The 22,349-nt window shown below is 32.9% G+C and overlaps 3 protein-coding genes across 3 annotated transcripts; 2 read left to right on the plus strand and 1 right to left on the minus strand.

The window, feature by feature from the left end:
• The first annotated feature begins 5,753 nt into the window (after positions 1-5,753).
• Positions 5,754-7,537, plus strand: FAD3 (omega-3 fatty acid desaturase, endoplasmic reticulum-like). Its single transcript, NM_001306000.1, is given in 8 exon segments — positions 5,754-6,040; positions 6,159-6,248; positions 6,331-6,397; positions 6,502-6,594; positions 6,684-6,869; positions 6,957-7,037; positions 7,125-7,262; positions 7,346-7,537. Coding segments are annotated over 8 exon segments (1,134 nt in total).
• Positions 7,538-11,896: 4,359 nt separating this feature from the next.
• LOC149495941 (uncharacterized) lies at positions 11,897-13,410 on the plus strand. The gene is made up of 2 exons (XM_089721569.1): positions 11,897-12,956; positions 13,040-13,410. Exons 1-2 carry the CDS (start codon positions 12,203-12,205, stop codon positions 13,345-13,347), a joined length of 1,062 nt encoding a protein of 353 aa, XP_089577695.1. The 5' UTR covers positions 11,897-12,202; the 3' UTR covers positions 13,348-13,410.
• Positions 13,411-14,415: 1,005 nt separating this feature from the next.
• Positions 14,416-17,791, minus strand: LOC149495942 (zinc finger (CCCH-type) family protein). Its single transcript, XM_089721568.1, has 2 exons — positions 17,553-17,791; positions 14,416-17,028 (listed from the first exon to the last, which is right to left on the minus strand). Exon 2 carries the CDS (start codon positions 16,990-16,992, stop codon positions 14,878-14,880), a length of 2,115 nt encoding a protein of 704 aa, XP_089577694.1. The 5' UTR covers positions 16,993-17,028; positions 17,553-17,791; the 3' UTR covers positions 14,416-14,877.
• Positions 17,792-22,349: the final 4,558 nt, after the last annotated feature.

The following is a 22,349-nucleotide window of genomic DNA, read 5'->3' on the forward strand; positions in this document are numbered from 1 at the left end:
GAATTTCTGGACATATACACAAGGATCTGCATATGTCCTTTTGTAGCCTTGATTCACCATGAAATAATCAAACTTTTTATACCATTGTCGCGGCGCTTGTTTCAACCCATACAAGCTCTTCTTCAACCGACAAACCATGTCCTCTTTTCCCTTGACCTTGAAACCTTCTGGTTGTTCCATATAAATTTCTTTCTCTAGATCCTCATGCAAGAATGCGGTCTTTACATCAAGCTGTTCTAACTCAAGTTCAAATTGGCTATTAGACCTAGCACAACTTGAATAGAACTCATTTTCACAACAGGTGAAAAAACCTCATCAAAGTCAATACCTTTCTTTTGAGTAAAGCCTTTGACAACCAATCGAGCTTTGTATCTCACTAGATTGCCATCATCTTTCTTCAGTTTGTACACCCATTTGTTCTTGATTGTTCTCTTACCTTTTGGAAGTTTCACCAGCTCATATGTGTCATTCTTTTTTAAAGAATTCATCTCTTCTTGCATGGCCTTTGTCCAACAATCTCTATCTTTGCAAGATTACACATCTTGGAAGCTCTCTGGCTCCCCCTCATCAGTAATCAAAATGTAATCAGAACTAGGGTACCTTGTAGATGGTTGGCGTTCTCTGGTTGACCTTCTTAACTGAGGTTCAACTCCTTCTGGTGGAATGAGGTTCTTTGGCTCCCCCTACTCAACAACCTCTGCATCATTGTTATCATCTACAATTTTCTCTTGATCCCCTACGACTGGCTCTTCTTCTTCTTCTCGTTCTGATTCTGACATTCCTCCTCATATGGCATCATCTGTAGGAATGCTTCCTGGTGTAATGTCAACAACACCATCACTTGTGGATTCTTCACAAGTTATATCTGCCACAATCTCATTCTCGTGGAACACTATGTCTCGGCTTCGGACAACTTTCTTTTTCCCTGGGTCCCACAACTTATAGCCAAACTCTTCGTCTCCATAACCAACAAAAGTGCAAGGAACTGACTTGTCATTAAGCTTTAATCTCTGCTCCTTCGGAACATGCATAAATGTCTTGAAGCCAAATACCCTCAGGTGAAAGTATGAAATATTTCTACCTGTGCAGACCTTCTCTGGGATATCAAAATCCAAAGTTGCTGAAGGTAGTCGGTTAATTAGGTAGACAGCAATATTGACAGCTTCTCCCCAAAATGGCTTAGGTAAGTTGGCCATTTTGAGCATGGATTTGACTCTCTCAATAATGGTGCGATTCATCCGTTCAGCAACGCCGTTGTGTTGAGGCGTACCAGGAACTGTCTTTTCATGCCTGATACCGTGCTGACTACAATAATCTCTAAACTCCTTAGAGATGCATTCACCACCATTATCTGTGCGCAAACACTTCAATGCCGCTCTAGTCTCCCTTTCCACCATCGCGTGGAATTGCTGAAAGTGCTTGAATACTTGGTCTTTTGTGCGTAACAAATATATCCATGTTTTTCGTGAGAAATCATCAATGAAGGTAAGAAAATACCTACTTCCTCCAAGTGATTCTATCTCCATGGGACCACATACATCAGAGTGTACCAACTCCAACTTGTTGTCTCTCCTTCTAGAGCTTTTCAAAAATGAGACACGATGTTGCTTCCCAAATAAACAATGATCACAAGGGTTTATTTTACCTTTGGCTAATGGTATGAGGGACTTCTTAGCCAACATATTCAACCCTTTCTCACTAACGTGCGCCAGTCGCCTATGCCACAAATTTGGTGAAGCATCATCTGTAACTGTATTTAGTTGACTCGCACATATTATTGCGTGCGTCTTATACAGTGAGCAACATAATTTTCCTCTCGCCACCACCAAAGACCCTTTGGTGAGTTTCCAATTACCGTCACCTGTATGATGGTGATAGCCTTCCTTGTCCAGTACACTCACAAACAACAGGTTCAACCAAAGATCGGGGATATGTCTCACATTTTTAAATGTTAATGTGCACCCAACACTTATCTTTATGCAAATATCATTGATTCCTACCACTTGCGAGACACTATTATTTCCCATTCTAATAGTGCCAAAATCTCCTGTTTTATAAGTGGAAAAGTATTCCCTTTTTGGAACATATTGTTATGAAGCACCGAAGTCTACTATCCACTCGGTATCTGCGTTTCCAACATGACAGCAATCTGCATCATGAGTGACTAAAGTCACCTCACCATCTTCTCTTAAGACTGTAGCAGATGTATTTCTTTCATTCTCCTGTCTTCGGTTTGCATTATCCTGTTTGAGTAAACGACAATTTCTTTTGAGATGACCCTCCTTACCGCAATGGTAACATTTTCTCATCTCTCTGGACTTGGATCTACCACCTGACTTTTTATGCCTTGGACCTCTATTCTTGCTACGACCCCTATTCTCTGTGACAAGGGCTTGTGAACTAGTACTGGCAACATCTCTTCTTCGTAGTTCTTCATTGAGTAGTCTATTATTTACCATAGACATTGTTACCACACCATTAGGAGCTGAGTTACTCAATGATACCACAAAAGTATCCCAACTATCTGGTAGAGATCCCAATAGTAGGCATGCTTGCATCTCGTCATCTAAGGACATACCGCTAACTGCTAACTCAGTTACGAGTCTTTTAAAATCGTTCAGGTGTTGTGTAATTGATCGTCCCTCTGACAGCTTCAAGTTCATGACTTTACGAATCATGAAGACTTTTCCTTGAGCATTCATAGCCTCGTACATATTCTCTAATTTCTTCCAGAGAACTTGGGGATCTTTTTCATTTCTCACGTGGTTGTACAGGCTAACATCTATCCATTGGCGTATTGTACCCAATGTCTGCTTTTTTAATTTCTCCCACTGTCTTTCTTTCATTTCTTCTAGCTTTGCACTGTCACCTTCAATTGGATCGTACAGATCTTTGCAATTGAGGTAATCCTCCATTCTGGATTTTCACATTGAGTAATTTGAATCCGTCAATTTGATCATTGCCCCGTCGTTAGCCATGTCGAATTTTGTATCTGACAAAATTTTACTATTCACGAAATTCACTATTCACGTGAATATTAACTTTGTAGAAACTGACAGAATTTACCAACAAAGGCTCTGACACCAGTTGCTGGGATAATAACTGATCCCGAGTGGGGCCCGCAGAAAAATGTTCCAATAATTACGTATTGAATATTGAAGATCGAATCCACCAGAAATAATAACCACGGTAAAAAATTAAAATAATTACCGTAAATGCCAGATGAAAAATAAGGATACCGAGATTTACGTGGTTCACCCTTTAACTGTTATAGGTTACGTCCACGGGACAAAAACTCCGAATAATTCTTCTACTAAAAATAGTAAGTACAAAATAGATTACAAAAATAGTGGTACTCTAAGTGTTTCCCAAAAAACACCCCAAAAATCATAATCCTCACTATTTTCTCTCTTTTCCAATTTTAGGAACCCTTTCTTAAAATTCTATACACTCTATGTATTTCTATTAACGCGTCCACTTTCCCTTTTTTTCTTTCTTCTTACACAGTCTTCTTTGACTGCCAAAAAAAAAAAAAAACGTGTTTGTTGTGGGGTCCCTCTTATATGTGGGAACCACACACATTTGAAGAAAAAAAAAACGTGTTTGTTTTTTTTCTTTTTTTCAAATGTGTGTGGGTCCCACATGTCAGAGGGACCCCACAACAGAAAGGACTCGAATTTAAGACTTTTTATCATTTACATAAATGAGAAGGCCTATCAAATCACCAACTGATTAGTTTTCTCTTTTTCTTTCTTATTATATTCAAATTAAATGTTAAATGCAAATTAATCAATAAGATATTTAATTTAATATGTAAATTTACCCCGTATTTTAAAAAATATTTTATGTCACTCTAAAAAATTTTAAATGATGACCTATTGTGTTGTTTACGTAACGTTATAAATTTTGATAATATTAAATATTTTCTTCGCGCTAGCAATAAAAATTTTTAGCGTTGTCGGTTTTAATGTGTAAGATATTAATTAGATACGTGATTATTATAATTTTTAAATGATAATATGAATATTTTTTTTCAACTATTTAATAAGTATTTTATTCATCTTTTCGATAAAAAATTAGAGTATACAATAAAATAATTTTATAAATTAAAATATTTAATATGTACGATTTTATAAATTGAAATCTTCAATAAATCAAAATAAAAGTTAAAGGCACCACAAAATTTTTGTGTAAATTCATTAGGTCATGTTTATGTAAATTCCTGTTGACCTAATATATAATTTAATCTTTCAGTTTTGATAAAAAAATATTAGAGTATTCTGAATAAATTTTTTATATATATATAATCTCACACGTTATCATGCTAATAATAATATAGCTTTTTTATGTGGTTAGTATCAGAATAATAATTTTCATATTCTTTAACTATCTAATAAGTATTTAATCAATTTAATTTAAAAGTTAAGATATTTAATAGTTTAAATTAAAATTTTTAATAGATAAAATTTTATAAATTAAAGTTGAATAAGCTAAAAATCAAAGATAGGACAAGATTTTACATAAAAAGAACAAGAATGAATTTAAATAATTAGACCTTTTTCAGTTGATAATAAAACATTTAAGACGAAAATCATGTCCAAAGGTACATATGTAACATCAACAACGTGAGACTTGGGATTCGATAATAAATTAATTAAGAATGCAACAAAAAAAAAAAAAAAAAAAAAGAAAGAATCCTTTACTAGCTAAAGTCCGAATGCAAAGAAGCATGTTTTCCAACCACTACTACTCCAAACAGAATCTCTCTCTCTCCCTCCATTATTTTATGTAATTTAATTATCAGATAACCATTCAGGCAGTTCGTAAATATCTTGATTAATAGTGTCCTTCAACTCTTAAATATTGACAGTAATATGGTTTCTTTTTTTTAAAATTATTTTTATAAATGTTAAATAAGTTTCAATTAGGAATATAATTGAGTCAAGCTACTCAAACTCTACTTGCAACATATTTGAATCAGTCAATTTTAGTAGGGTAGAGCTTGACCCTGAGTCGCCCAAGCAACAAAATCAAGTCAAGATCACAGATCATAGAACTTGACTTACAAATATTTAAATTTTACATATTGCTTAACATATTTTATATTTAAATAATATCTAATAATAAGCTAATCCAATCTTATTCTAGCAATACCCTAACATTAATTGTCACGTCGAATTTGAACATTCCTGGCATCTATTTAAGTAGAATTCAAATTTAATAAACTTAAAATTCAATTGAAATCTGAAGAAAATGAATATTCTAATTAAATTTCATTCAAACAGGACATTATATAAGTTTGACACCATTTAACTCAATGATACGACAGCATTTTATAGCTATTTCAATGGTTTTACTCTATTTAAGCTAAACTTTTAAGAGAAGTCATGTTAAATAATAGTAAACACTATCTTAAACACGGTAGGTTAACACAATCAATAAAATTAAAGTTTTCTTTCTTTAGTTTATTTTTAATTTTTACGTTGAAAATGAAAATTAAGATCTTGAAGATTGTTCCTCTTTACAAACATTAACAATTGGAATCAAACAGCTTTGGCGTGTAAGAACTTTTTGCGCGTTACGTCACGTAACGAGCCACATGGAATGGCCCATGTGCTACTCCTGGGATAGCCCGTGCGATCGACTGTGAGTACCTAAGCTCCCATCCATTTATAAATTCAGTGCTGGACAGTGAACTTAAAGGCCAACATTTGGGAATTCCAACAATATCGTTCTTCCTTTAGCTTGAAGCCATGAACCACAAAGAAAACACAAATGGCGTTAATGGGTTTCACAGGGAAGACGATTTTGACCCCAGTAATCCACCGCCATTCAAGATTGCAGATATCCGGGCTGCCATTCCTAAACATTGCTGGGTAAAGAATCCATGGAGGTCTTTAAGCTATGTTTTAAGGGATATTGTTGTGGTTTTTGCTTTAGTTGCAGCTGCATTTTACTTCAATTCTTGGCTTTTTTGGCCTCTTTATTGGGCTGCTCAAGGAACGATGTTCTGGGCTATCTTTGTTCTTGGTCATGACTGGTGAGTGCTAAGAACCCTTTTACATATTTTTTTTTCCAATGTTGAATTTAAGCATGTCATTGTTTTTTTAAAAGAAAAAAAAATGTTAGCAATTCTCATTTTCTTTGTGGATCTGTAGTGGCCATGGGAGCTTTTCAAACAACTCCACATTAAATAATGTGGTGGGTCATATTTTGCATTCTTCAATTCTTGTGCCTTACCATGGATGGTGAGTTACCCTGTTTCTATGCTCTGCTCTATTCTATTCATTCTTCTTACTCTACATTTAGCTTCAACTTTAAATTGTGCAGGAGAATTAGCCATAGGACTCACCACCAGAATCATGGAAATGTGGAGAAGGATGAATCTTGGGTTCCGGCAAGTTTTTTCCTTTTTCGTTCTTTTAATATCTATTCCTTGCTTGGATTATTATTTAAGTAGCAGATTTATTATAATGACAATTCTCTATCTGTCTCTTACAGTTACCTGAGAAGATCTATAAGGAATTGGATTTAAGTACACGGATTATGAGATTCACTATCCCTCTCCCCATGCTTGCATATCCTTTTTACCTGGTAAAAAATCTAAATTGCATGTTAAATTGACTATATATGCATATATAGCTTTAATTTACAGAGCTTAACCTCACCTTTACATTTTTCAGTGGTCAAGGAGTCCAGGGAAAGAAGGTTCACACTTCAATCCTTATAGCAACTTATTTGCGCCTCATGAGAGAAAAGCTGTGTTAACCTCTACTTTGTGTTGGTCTGTAATGGCTCTTCTGCTATTCTGTTCATGCTTTATTTTTGGGCCTGTTCAAGTGCTCAAGTTCTATGGAATTCCATATTGGGTTAGTTCAGTTATCTTCTCTCCATCTATTTTACTTTTTGTTACTCCTCTGGCAACAAAATAACAAGAAAGTGTGCTAATTTTGCAGATTTTTGTAATGTGGCTGGACTTTGTTACTTACCTGCATCACCACGGACATGACCAAAAACTTCCCTGGTACCGGGGCAAGGTACTGATATTACCAGTCTCAGCTGGAAGTACTTAAAAAATCAAAACTTTAACACAAGTACTCAAGGATTTGACGATCATTTGTCAGGAATGGAGTTACCTGAGAGGAGGGCTAACAACAGTTGATCGCGATTACGGATTTTTCAACAACATCCACCATGATATTGGCACGCATGTTATTCATCATTTGTTTCCTCAAATCCCACACTATCATCTAATAGAAGCGGTAATTGAAATCTCTGTTTAAGTTATTATTGAGGGAAAAAAGCATCCCAGATTGCAAGAACCTAAATTCAATTCTGATTGCAGACAAAAGCAGCAAAGCCAGTGCTGGGAAAGTACTACAGAGAGCCAAAGAAATCAGGGGCATTTCCATTTCACTTGTTCGAAAGTCTACTTAGAAGCATTAGAGAAGATCATTATGTGAGCGACATTGGAGAAATTGTGTACTATCAAACAGACCCTGAGCTATACAGAATTCCTAAAAGCAAGTTAAGCTGATTCTTTCTTTTAGAGCATAGCATTAGCGAGAACAAGGAGAATACAATGGTGTACTTTTTGTTTTTTCTTTTTTGGATTTATTTAATTTAGTTGCTAAACAGTAAGATGCGGTTCCCCAAACTATAAGGAGAAATTAAGGGGATGTCGCATCGTGAGTAGGAAAGTGATTTGAGGGATTTTAGAAATTGATGGTGGTTGATAATAAAGTAATGATTTTTATTGAAAAATGAAAAGATATTTTCCTGCCTAGTTTGTCATCATGCATCTTTTGCTATCATGGAAACCTAAAATGTTGATCTTCAGGCCACAATTCTGCTCCGACATTGCTTTGCAGGTACAGCACATGATCAACTTGCACTATCACATGACACCCCCTCTCCTCCTGCTCATGTGCCTCTACTTATTTTTTTTTTTTTTTTTAATTCAAGAGAAGGGCATTGGAAAATCTTTAATTTTGTTCTACAAGAAAATTGCTCAATCCCTATAAAGCACAACGCATAACTTTAGGGTTTTATTCTTGTGACATCTCAAAATTTTGGAGAGAATTATCATAATGCTACTGAAGTTGCAATCTTTAATCTCACACTTTGAGATAATAGTTGCAATTTTTAGTAATTTTAACACTTTGAGATGATAAAATTGAAACTTCATAAATAGTGTATTTATTTTATTATTATTATTATTTATTTGGAGTCTGATTTTGCCATTGATTGAACTGTAATTATCAGTGTACCACCTAACGAGCACAATTAAGGAAAGGACACAGAAAGTGACTGCTAAGGAAGGAATGGGCATGGAGAGATGGGAGTAGCAATAGCTTTTACTACTTCCTTCCCATCCCCCAAGAAGGATGTAGGGTAGGGTTCTAAATTTGGTTGCTCCATAATATTATAAGTAACAAATTTAAGGAATTGCCTGCGTGTTCCTATTTCTTAGCATGTAAGCTATGAAACGAGAGAAGGTGCAAAATGCACCACATGATATCAATATTGTTTGGGTGACTCAACTGATTGCATTTATGCATTGTCTTGTGCTATTATTGTCATGTCTCTAAAGTCTAACCAAAGTCATATTTAGGATGTTTAAAGACAACATTCACACCAATTCTTGCTATTGCATCCTCAAACAGTCAAACACCCCATGTTCTTTAACCATATTAGGGATAGAAGCTGTTGAATTCCTGCGGATTTTAGTAAATAGCCATTTAAAGTATGTTTGAGTATTCATTAAATGAGTTTGGAATAAATATAGTATTAAATTTATTATATAGTCACGGATTTGAATCAGGTGTATAATTTCAATTGAGTGTATATTGAACTTAATACGTTATTAAAATAATGATATAGTTAGAACTTAATATGTTATTAAAATTAAAATAAATTAAAATTACGCCGAAACTTTAATATTATCAAATGTTAAAAAAAGTCAATCCCTAAATTCCTAAAGAATTTTAAACTATTAAGATCTCAACTTTATCTTTGACTTATACTTCTCTTTTTTATGTACTTTAAGCAATCAAATTCAAGAGAGACAAATTCTTTTTGATTTTTTTGTTGAACTTATAAAAAATAATTAATATTTATGGAGTTCATTCTTTCACTTTAATATCTTTGATTCATACTTTTAGTTGAGTATTAGACGAGGATCCACAATTCCATCGAATAAAAAATTCTTAATTTTCAAATTAAAGTTCTTAATTTGAGATTTAGAATTTATATATCAAATCTAATTTGGATTATCAAGACGTAATTCTTGAAGTTTTGCCAAAGAAGTTACCTCCATATCAAGAAAGATAGAGAAAAGATTGGCGCATTAGAATTTTAAAGGGACATAATTTAATTTATATTGTTTGTTTTTAAAATTTGTTAACAGCATTTTTATAATTTCTATGCATTAGTGGGCTAATTTGAAGCTGAGAAGCTTTACCTTGAAAGGTATATATATATATATATATATATATATATAGTTTAATCATTAGTTTTATTTAATTCAATTTATACTATTGATAGAAGATAATCATGAGTTAAATAAATGAGTTTTTAATTTAATGAAATCAAAGTTTGTTTCTGGAACTAAAAAAAAAAAAAAAAAAAAAAAAAGACTTGAAGCACAAAATAATGAATGAATGGTGGATTATACATAATTATGAAGGTGGGCACAGCACCATAATTCATTAAATGGTGAATTGTGTTATTTTAAAATTTAAAATTTGAAGATGAGATGAAATTGTGTATTTAGTGCTGAAATTCATCTAAGTTTACATATTTTTGGAAGAGAAAGTACAGTACAACCTTTTCTTTTCCCCTCCAATTCTCAACCTAAAAGAAGAGCAGAGCCAGCCAGGCATTAACCGCTGGGCTGGGACCTCTCCATTTCCTTTTTTCTAGTTTTCTGTCTGAAATGATGTGATAGAGGCTCAGGCTCAGGCTCAGGCTGCAAAACCCAAAAGAATTCCATAACCACTGTCTCCCTGACACTGTCTCTCATTGTGCAATCTTTCAAACAAGCCCAAATTCTCAACATTCTCTGTTTTCCTTTTAAATTCTTTGGAAACATTTTCTTTCTAAATCGTCAGATGTCTTTAAAATGAAATTTCATTAATTTAATATTAACCTATATGAATTTATAACTATTAGTTCTTCTTTTAAAAGAAGTTTATTGCACATTGTTTATAGTTTAAAATTGAAAAATCAAACCATTTTTTAATTTATTTGATAATTCTTAAAAATATTTGTATTTTGTCATCCAGTTAAAAATTATACCTGTTATCATTGAAATTATATTTGTGAATAGAAAGCTAACCAAGAGGTATATTAAAATGGTAAAAGAAAAAAAATACTCTAACCCTCAAAAGTGAGAATAGAGATTCGATTTCCGAAAAACGCATTTTACTAAAAAAATTAAAAATCTTTACGCTCTATGGTCCGAGAGAGATTACATCTCTCATACTCAAAAAAAAAAAAGTCACAAATAACAAATAAGGTGTTGGTGTCAGTGCCGATTGTGGTGATAAGAAACTTCAATCTCACGAGGATGAGATTGAAGTTTGATATCTAATACTTGGGGAAGAGGCGGTCCTCTTTACGAAGCATTATATTTTCTTGTTATCCAATAATTTTAGGTAATAAGTTGCATCCCACAAATGCCAACAAATGCACCAAAAAGATGAAATACCTATCCAATAAAGAAGTAAACCATCAAATTTCATTTCATAAAAGATGTATTTTAGATTGAAGACATCCATAATTTCGTCCAATTTCAACATAAACCAAAAGGAGAAAAACCCATCTTCCATTTGGATACTCAACATTAAGACTAATACAAAAAGAAGAGTTAATGCTTTCACAATCGCGTGTTGTATATTTCTAATTTTAAATAAGAGAAATAAATACCAATCAATTGCAGTCTGATTGTTCTTTCTATTTCTTATAAAAAATATGGGAAGTGAAAAGTTTTAATTTTGAAATCTTTTCGCATAATCTCTTGTAAGGAAAAGCAACGTGGCTCGACCTTGGAAGTTGATTATCGATAGTTGAATTTTATTGTCCTTTCTTGAAGGGAAAAGATTTCCACAAGGAAACAAATACAATACAATTAGGAAATAAATTTACTCCTTTTGTTTCATAATAATAAGCTTATTTTTCCTTTTTTATATATATATTTCAAATCATAGTTTTCTTTTCTTTCTTAAAAGAGAATAATCTTTACAATTTCATACTCTATCTCTATTTAAGATGTACCTCTATCAAGAATTATAATACTATTACTGATAATCAAATTTGGAATAGAGGGAGTATTAAGTAAAAATCTTTAATCGTAAAATAATTGCAATTGTTTCTAATATTTAATGTAATTAGTTATAATAAACATAAATTCTAATATGAGTAAATAGATCAAAAAGAAATTCTTAATATTGAAATGGTAAGATATACATTTAGACAACCACCTTGCCCAATATATTAATTATCTGCTTCCTTTTCAAAAATTGGTACTAAATTTTTGTGGATTATATATATATATATATATAGGTAATGAGGGGCAAATTTGTCAATGTTATTAATTATATTTTTTTGAATGTAATTAATAATAGTAAATATCCATAATAGCCTGAGGTGAATTAATTTAATTGGTAAAGTATTATTGTAATTTAGTAAAAATTATAATTTAACCATATAATTTATATTTTTTTTAATTTAATATCTCAAAAAATTCTTAAAAGATCAAACATTAGAATTTTTTTTATTGTAAAACATAGAATAATAATATTAAATGAAATTTTTATTATGATAAAAAATAGTGATTTTTCACAACTTATTAATTTATATATGTGAATATGAAAAAAATAAAAATAAAGTGAAGAAAAGAAAGAAAATGGTAAAAATTGACATGTCAAGGCATGCGGGAACATATTCCTTGTCCATAGTGAATTACTGAATTATCAATCAACTCCTCTGTCGACCAAAATTGAAATACAAAGCCCGCCACCTCACCTCTTTTCTATATTCCCTTTCTTCCTTCTCCTACCAAAACCACACCTTATTCAAATCTTACTTTATTTGTTTTTTCTTTTCTTTTCTCCTTTCCTTTCTTCTTCACCTCTCCAAATCCAACAACCAATCCCTCTCTCTCTTCCACACTTCATTTTCTTTTTTCAAAATTTCAAACATGAAGAAACTTTTACCGTCTCCTTCCATTTCATCTTCCTCCTCCTCTGCTTCTACCACTACTAATGCAAAAAGTGCCACTGCAAGTTGCCTTACAGGCATTTTGCGTCGACTTCTCTGCTCTCATAGCCTTCCTACTCACCCATCCGATCTAATGACAAACACCATTTCAATTCCTAGTCATATTAAGCAACATCACTTCATAAACCCTGCATCTGCAACTCCTGGAATTGTGGCTAGCCTAATGGGTCTGGAACCTTTTCCTGATAATAGTACATTCCAAGCAACTGCCAATTCACTATCAAGAAACCGATCCACGAATCCTGTAGAATTTAGAAACGAGATTAATGATCAAATGCAAGGCCACCGTAATCGGGTTAACAACAGTATATTATCTTTCCGCGAAATGCCTACTTTTCTTGAACTAGAGAATGAGAAATTCTTCGTCATTAGCTTTGAGGGAAAAGGTGACAAAAAAGAAAATAGATCCAAACAGAGGAAACACGATATGGGTTTCGGCGAATTTAGGAAGACAAGACGAGAGAAAAGTAAAAGCAAAGAACATGATGCCTCTGATTTGCAAGAATTAAAGAAATCAAATATGCTCCGAGATGGGGCAAAATTAACAAGGAAAAAGAAGAAAAGAAATAGATGCGCGTTCAAAAATGACGAACAGGAAGAATGCAGCTCTGAAGACTTGAGCCCTGTTTGTGTTCTTGATTTTGATCAATTAGATAATGAAGTTCAATCACCAGGTTTCTCTCCAAGTCCATTCAAAATTCTAATCATTTGCTACATTTCTTTAAATTTGTTGCTCATTGGTTTTTATTTCTAACAGAGGAAGATGCAATTTCAAGGAGGAAATTATCATCAAGGCTCGCTGATTATGTTCAATTATCAATGCAGATTGATAATAATATCATCAAAGACGATCCAAATTCAAAGAAAACAGAGGAAATGTGTTGTGAAAATTACGTATGGGGTGAAGTGTGCGGAATGGCAAAGAACGAAGTGATGGACTCAAATTGGAAATCCAAAGATGTGGAAGAAATCAGTGCAGATTTTGAGTTGCAAATTTTGGATCTTTTGTTAGAAGAGATAGTAGATCAATTTTCTTGCCAAGAAAAATTTGAACCTGTAAGGTAATAATTTTTGTATATTCTAGGATTATATACAACAAGAAATTCTAAATATTTCTTTTCCTCTTCACCTATAACATCAATTTTTGTTTTTGTACATATTTGCAAAAATAATTAAAATTTGAAACCTTACGAGTAATTATAATAATTCAAGTATTGCACTGTCTAAGCAATCAAACCTACTTTAAGTTAAATATAGACAATGTAAAGATTGGACAGTGAATCCTAATACCAGCTTTGTTGAAATTTGCCCGTTGCTTTGCCAACAGACTTCGCTTTTTACTTTCAATAAAAAAAAAACAACATAAGCTTAGTGGGAATCTGATTAAATACTAATGGCTTGCTTTACCAAGTATTGGTGATGAAGCATGTTAAAACTCCGCATATCTGTCGTTGTCAGGCGCTTACCTTGACTAGTTCCATACGGTTCCAAGCTAAATTCAATAACAATAATAATTAGTGATGTTTAAGCAAAGAACACTTTCCGGAGCGGCAAACAAGGAAGAATGTTTTGTCTATCAAAAGTAAAATAATCCAGCAAACATCATCAACTGAATAAAATATTCTGAGTGATGCAATTGGGGCAAAGCCGCCGGAAACATCCCATGGAAGTTTCAATTTGGACATTTGGTAAAGAACTGCATCGGCAAGAAACAAAATAGAATCAGAATACTTGAGATCTTTTTACCTTTAGCATAGTGCTCATGCCACTAGCAAGAAAGTTGGATTAAAAGATGCGACTTTTCCTGAGTGCTCAACAATCTCCTCCATTTCAGAATCATGGAGGATACAGCCAATGGACCTTTCACCTTTTGTACGCCCAAAGCTGAAAGTAATATGCAGAATTCTAAAAGGTTTTATTAGGTACACTAATTTTGACAATAAGATTAAAGGAGAGAAAAAAAAAACACAAGAAAGGAAGAAAAATGAAGCTGGAAGCTGGCATCTGTTTGATTCATTGAGAGCTGGGCTGATGCCAACGTCTATATTTCAATCTTTGCCACCTACAGAGAGCCATTAAGAACTCCAGCCAACAGGAAAAACAGAAAGGGGCTGAAACAAAATATAGCTGCACTTAGGTTTGAAACATGTTTTATTCAGTAATTAATAGCTTTTTGGTACATGTTATGTATACAAAACCTACAAAGTAAATATAATCCAACAAATAGCCCACTTGATACAATGAAATTAGGTGCTTCACTAATCAGCGCCTCTAGTCTTATCAGCACAAGAATATGCTTCAGAAGAATATAGCAACTTCAGTAACCACATAATCAAATAAACTAAAAGAAAACCAGAAAAGAATCTATCATTCATAAACCTAATAAAGCCTCGAGCAGAAATCATTAATCCTGCTTAACTTCTTTGTTTTCTACCTCAGACCTTTTCTCCATTTTCCCCTTTTCTTTGTTTCTTCAATTTCTTAATTCCTAGATATGAGTTGAAACTGATAAATATTTAAAAAATGAAAAGAAGAAAAAGAACAAATAAGTAGTTAAAATGTTAAATCTGGAGCCAAATTAGGCTTAGTATCATTCTACGCCACCATCTGCTCCTGCTCAATGTACAATTGCTCCACCCAAGCTGGAAGCATTTCTGAACCTCCAGTGTTAAGATGGCATTGCTGCTGCTCAAAACCCAACTGTCCAGAATTCATGGAAGGGGTATCCTTCACCAGGGACTGAACCCATGACACATCTGGCTCATCAAGTGTTGCTGGCAATGGGACAGCAGATCCAGCCAAACTGTTGCCATTGCTTCGAATGCCAAAAGAAGCAGACTTCTGCAGCTTATTAAGTTGTTCTCCTTGGATACCCCAGTCTAATTTGCCATCAGGGGAGCCCCAATCTGAAAGGTTAGAAGGCATAATGGTTGCTGAAGAAGTTGGTGAAGAAAACCCCGTGTGCCGATTCACTGCACTTCGTTCAATGAAGCTTTGGCTCCTCTTAGCAAATGCAGCAGACCTTGAACTCAAAACTGCAGCTGCTGCTGGCCCAGATGGATCGATCCCAAATGTTGATGTCCTTACAGGAGAGGAAGAAAAGCCAGCAGGGTAGCTTGAGCGAAGCTGCTGGTTAATGTTTTGGCGCATCTGAATCCCTGTTGGAGACTGCAGTTTGGATGTAGTAGCATCAACTGAAAGTCCCTGCACTGGAGACAAAATTGTAGGATCAGCGGATCCAAAAATATCTTCAAGGTTAGTGGGCTTCACTCCTCCAAGCCGATTCAACTCTGCAGTTCGATCACCAGGGGCAGCATAAGCTGAAGCAGTGGACAAACCATTGTTCCAGCTAGAAGGTGAGGAGAGACCAGAAATCTCATCAATCAATTGTTGTTGCCGGCGGCGGTGATTATCAAGCCCAAGCAACTCCATTTCTAAATCCATATCTCTGGCACTCAGTGCAGATTTCAACCTGCTACCAGGAAGCTGCAAGGTTGGGGGAACAATATTACACTGGTTAGGCCATCCACCCATAGGAGATGAGGATCCAGTCGGAGTCATGGGTGGGGTTGATGTAGGTGGTATCAAAACAGATGGAGAACCAAGGGCAAGTGGGCTGAGAGAACCCATGTCCAGTCCTGAACAATTGGCTGAGAAGGATCTAGGTGAAGGTACAGCTGAACCTGTTGAGGCATATAAAGGGCGAAGCTCTTCAGGCTTGTGAGCAAAGAAACAAACCCTCCTTGAGCAATTAGTCTCATCTTTGCAAAGACGCGTTCGGTACTGGGCAGGATGGAGCCAGCACTCAAAAATACCATGTGCATATTCACATGCATCACCCAGCCTGCATGACCCCTTTCGAAACTCAGGACAGGGGACACAGCTATAATGGTATTTCCTTGGATCTCGCCGCCTAGCATTCTCACCAGGGTGAACAAATGGGCACTCTGTCCAATCATGAGAATACGCCCTTGAGCAAGGCTTCACCTTAAACGTGTACATTCTAAATTCGTCAGTACCATAAATCCCATTCTTGATATCTGGGAGAGTGAGATCAACAGGGTACTCTTTCTTCTCAGTCCCATCTTTTGATACCCTCGGTGTTGAAGCCTCCTGCTGCTCTTGCCCATCCGTTTCATTAGAATTTTGGTCAACCATAAAACAAGTTTCTTCAGTTGTACTACCGCCCTTTAGCATTATCTCCAGTGCCTTTCTCTTTGAAACAAAACCAGAACTAACAACAGGAGCTATCAAGTCAGCAGCGTGATTTCCATTGGCATCAACGGCATCAGGATCAGCAGAAGCATCCAGCAAGAGCTTAACAACCTCAAGAGTAGAAGCAGAGCCACCTGCAACAGCACAGTGAAGCGCCGTGGCCCCATCAGAGCCACAACACCTATTAACATCGACCCTGCCCATTTCCAAGATATAATTCAAAATATCTTTGCTTCCAAACAAGGCAGCAATCATTAGGGGTGTCCTCTCCTCAAAACCCATCTTTCTTGAGCCAATTCTCCTCCCATACCACAGGCCTAGCTCATTAACATCATGGCCTTCTTCTTCAATCGCTCTCTTAAACCCAAGCAGATCATTTGAGGCAGACAATTCAAGCAAAATAGAGAGATCACAATAATACCCATCTTGTTTTTGAAATTCATTCTCCATGATGAAACCAGTATGAGTTGGTTTCCTCTTCGAACCAGTGCACATCAGAGTACTTTTCTCTTCTCAGGCTCACCTTGAACTCTACAAAATTGGTAATGAAGACAACATTCAAAAAGACCCTTTTGATTTCAAACATTTAAAATAAATAAATAAATAAATAAAAGGACATGGGATTGATAATACAAACAAAGACAGACAATTATGAAGAGAGAATTAAAACATCAAAACAAGGATGTTTAAGAACCAAGAAGTTGTAACAAAACTAGAATAAAATTTGTTAAAAGCATGGAACTTGCAGATAAATTGTGAGCCTTTAAACAAACAACGGCAGAAGTAGAAATTGCAGTACTAAAATAATTATATAAAACAGAAATTAGCTACAATCCTAACAAACCTGTTATACTAAAATTAACACTAAAAAAGTTTTTGTATTTTGGGGTTCATAGTTTCCATTTTCCACAAATAACAGGCCAATAAGCAGAACCCACACTTCAAATTATCTCTTTTTTACCTAAGTTTTACACCAACCGCTGAAATGAGAACTCATCACTCCAACAAACACAAAAATAAAAAATTCCAACAAAAAAACAACAGAAATAACATACCTTTAAAAGGAGGAAAGGAGCACCAGCAAAGAAAAACTAAACCCAAAACCAGAACTAGGCTATTCCGCCTATTAAAGTTTTTGAGTTTTACTCTCTGCTTTTAACCCTACAACAAAAAACACTACAGAGAAAGAGAGGCTTTTAGCTTCGCTCTTTTAATGGTTTTTTTGGTCTGGGAGACGTCAAAAAGACGACCCTATGGAGCTACTTCTATGGCTCCTCCAATCAGTTCTTTCCTTTACTTTTTTTTTTTTAATTATTAATTATTAATTATTTCTTTTTTTAATACTTTCCATATAAAAAAAAGGAATAGAAATTTGAACTCAAACCAAAATGCAAATGGAATGAAATGCAAATGCAAAGGGAAATGAAATTTACGTTGGAGTAGATGGCCCCACTACTTTTTTAATATCTAACCAATATCAAGTGATGAATTGCCACGTGTTGATTCTTCTGTAGAAACGGTAGCACCAAATGTGATTGTATCGAGATTCCGGACTATCATGCTTTACGCGTTTTTGGACTCTGGTGGATGACGTGGACGTAGTTGCACCGTCACCATATGGCTTTTTCTAAAAAAAATAATAATTTTATTAGCTACTTGAATTCAGCTATCCTCACAGGCTGGGTTTGAATTCTGATAACCATTTAAATTATAATTGCAGAAGCCAAAAGAAAACGCGATCGCATTCGACTGTTATTTATTCCAAAGTGAACGAGCTGTTGCGTTCGTAAATCTCTTAGTTGGATATGGTTGCGCAATGCGCACTTTGAAACCATCGACGAATAGGAGCGTTCGGTGATTTCTAGAAACCCCTGTCTGTCTGTTTTTGAATATATCTTTCATGCTATATATTATAATTTATTTTATTTTATTTTTCTTTTCAACAAAAAGTCGATTTTTACCAAAAATAAAAATGAAAGGATACAAATGTTTAAGTACGATATTTTTTTCCTTGTACGAGTGTTAATTTTTATTTTATTTTGTTTAATTATAGTATTAATTATTTGATTTCAACTTTAATTTAGTTAATATGATCCTTAACCCAACTAACAGTAAATTAGCTTTTGCTATGTTATTTTAGCAGTTAAATTAGTTTTTTTTATTTTATTATATTAGCAAACTAACTTTCCAATATATTGTTATTTTCTTGTCTTGTTTTTATCAGTTCTGCAGTAATCAAATTATTAAAAAATGTCTTATCTAAGATAAGCAACTCCGTCCAATCTAATGATATGTAAGTCAATCTTGCAGTTGCAGTTTTATGAGTTTTTCTCTTTTGCTTCGTCTAATAACTTGATATAGTAAAATTAATATCATTACCGATGTTTCATGGTTGTTGTTGGAGGAAAGTGGAATGGTGATAGCAAAAAATGATATCGAGAAGGTTAGGATTTGTCCACGTGTTTTGTAGGTTGTTTCCTTTCTGATCAAACCATTAATTTTGTTTCCTTGCTGATCGTCATGTTCGATTCCTTTGCTTCATACCTTAATGTAGATACCAAGTTTATGATTCATATCTGAGACAGTGGGAAATTATGTTGGTGGTTATGTAATAGTAAAACTGAATAATCAATCAAATTTCACAAATTAAAGATTTTTTTTTTTTTTTACAAATTTAAAACTGAATAATTTTATAACAAGAAAAACAAAAATCATAATAAATATTTTACACCATTTCAAATGTGGATAAAATATAACTAGGTATCTATATTATATCCAAACAAAAACACTTAAATCCTTGTACTTTTGAGAAATAATTATGATTCTTAAGTTTTTGAAAAGTTCAAATTGATCATATATGACATGAATAGTTTTGTCTAGGGATGAAAGTGGAGTGGGGATCTATGAATTTTGAACTACTCATAATCATACGTATCCATTCTAAACTCGTTAAATATCCATTTAAGCACCGTATCCAAGTTCATATTCGTCTCAAATCCGTTTAAAGAACCATTAAACACATAGGGTATTTTAAACTATCTAAACCCGAATTTATTTAAAATATTTTTTTTATTAATAAATATATAGAGTACCTGCGAGTTCTCGTAGCTAAAACCATTTTTTATAGCGGATGATGGGTAGTATGTATTTAGAATCTAATACTTATATTTATCCATATTTATCTAAAATCTATTTATAATTATTCATACTTTTAATAAACCGACGAAAGCAGACAGATATCCTAAAATAGTCATCTCACTTTCATCTTTAGTTCTGTTCGTCCTAATATGGTAACAATGGTCAAAGGTTTGGATAGGTTTGTTGTATGTGTATTAAATTGCAACGTAGACTTTGAATACGTCAAGAATGAACAAAGTCCAAACGGTATGCAGTGTGCATAAAAAATAAAATGGGACTCTCCACCAAACATTAAATCAAGACGTCAATTTATGATCTATCATCGCCCATGAAAGAAACCCTACCTCTTCTCCAATATCACATGTCATTTTCCTTTGTAGAAAAACATCACCTTTTCTATTTATCACCGTCCATTCATTTCTTTGACAGAAAAAGAGTGAAAAAGAAATTGTCTGATTGCTTTATCTCTCGCTGATCATAAGACATGTTTAAATTATAAAATATTAAAATGGTAATTAACTCATAGGGAACAATTATAATAAATCTATTTCATTAAATTTAAAAATTAAATATACTTATATTGTAACGCCTTGAAATTTCAATTTTAAAATTGATTTAACTTAAATCAAAATATGATGATTTATTTATCAATATGTATTTTTATATTTTATAATCAAAATAAAAATTTTCAATTATTTTTATATGAATTAATTAATATAGTAAATTAGTAAATAACTATAGAAAAATTGACCATACTTAATTAAAATGCATTTTTTAAGAAAAATTCTGATAATTTTATTATAATTTTTTTGTTTTTTATTTCAATTGTTATGAAGTTTTGGGAAAAAAAAAATGTAATAACCCATATGAATAGCATCACTCATATAATAAATAATATGAATATTATTATCTCTGTTCTGTAATACTGATCACATTAAAGAAAATAGCTTGTTTCAAAATATTTTTTAATTTGTGGTTTCAATGAGTAATAAATATTCTTTTTTCATATTTATCTTTTATATATTATCAATAATTATTACTTTAATTTAATAGTTTTTTTGAAAAATTAATATTAAATTAAAAATAATATAATCAATTTACTCAATAATTTATTATAATTTAAAACACATTTAATAATTTTTTTAAAAAACGTGAAATTTTAAAGGCGATAAGTATTATGGAATAGATATAATATAAAAATAAGTTTCTAAATTGATGTTCTCTAGTATTAAAAAATACGATAAAATGAAGAAAATGACGTGGAACATGATAATTGCAGGAGATAATGTCTGAATCATTCCAATAGCATAAGTTAATGGTTCAATTGTTGTCGGACTAGAAGATCAGAGAAACACTAACTAAATATATAAAACAATTAGTGAAGTATTAAATGATACTGGTTCAAATTGTGGACTAATGTGAATATGACATCACTGATTAGTTCAGCAATTCCCCCTCCCCCTAGTCTTTGGCTTCCTGCAAATGTCCAAAACTTTCTGTGAATTTTCTACGTGGCGGACTTTAAGTGGGTTGACGACCTTCTGTCTGCAGAATATCACCAGTATTTGATCATTTTCTGCCCAGCCGCCCATAAATTACTTAGCCTTTTGTTGAATTCGGGCCTGTTGGTTATACTCGGTTGCTTTGTCATCTATCTGATGACATAGATGCGTTGAACTGTTTCAATAATTTTTATAAAATAATAAAAATTAAATATTATAAAATTATATTTTTATAAGACGTTATATTAACTTTAAAAAGTAATTCAAATTTTATACTACTAAATATATAAGAAAATAGTATTTAGTCAAAATATAAAAAGTTATTTAAAAAGTTATTATAGAATACAGTCTTCGTCGGGAAATTTATCTGACATTTACATTTGTATCTCCTTTTTATAAATTATACAGATGATTATTAAAATATCTATTGAAATAATCTTTTCGAGAATAAAATTTATATTCTCACTTTTATAGAGATTAATGTCACTTATCACTCTATCCAACAGGTTATTAATATAAATATATTTATTTCTATTTTTGATTCTATGGTCAACCGAACAAGTTTAAAACAAAATAATTAAGAATAAGTTAGTGTTGAGGGCATTCATTATTCAATATAGACCGTTAAACAAAATTAGACCATACTAAATTAATATATACATTTTGATATTAATTCAATCTCATATAAGAGAGAAGAAACTGTTGATACTAATTTATGTAGTTTAACTTTTAAAACATATACACATTATTTCGGTTTTCGGTTTTCTTATTATAATATATAAAATCAAACTGTAAACCTTAATTATTTTATACAAAGTTTCGATATTAATTATTTTTATATAATATAAAAGGATTGAAATTTATGCAAAAATAACAATTTAATAAGCATAGTGGTTATTTCATATATGAATTGGCACTTAATATCCTTACAGGCATAAATAATAAAAATGAGTATACGAGGATGCGAGTTTAAAGCATAAATTAGGGATTTTACAGTAATTTCTCAAAAAAAGAGAAAAAAAATTTTAATTAGAATATAATTTAAGGATTTAGGCATATGTTGTCCGTATAAATAATAAAAATAAGGATATAATATAAATATTGAAATATATTTAAATTTCAATTATGTCTCAGTGGTGTTCTTTAAGGTATTCTCGATCCTCAAATGTCGGAAGCCCTGAGTCTGAGAGTGGTTGTTTCATGGATTAAAGC

The sequence above is a fragment of the Jatropha curcas genome, chromosome 5 (assembly GCF_041381405.1).
Source record: "Jatropha curcas cultivar XTBG-Jc1 chromosome 5, XTBG_Jcur_1.0, whole genome shotgun sequence".
NCBI lineage: Eukaryota > Viridiplantae > Streptophyta > Magnoliopsida > Malpighiales > Euphorbiaceae > Jatropha > Jatropha curcas.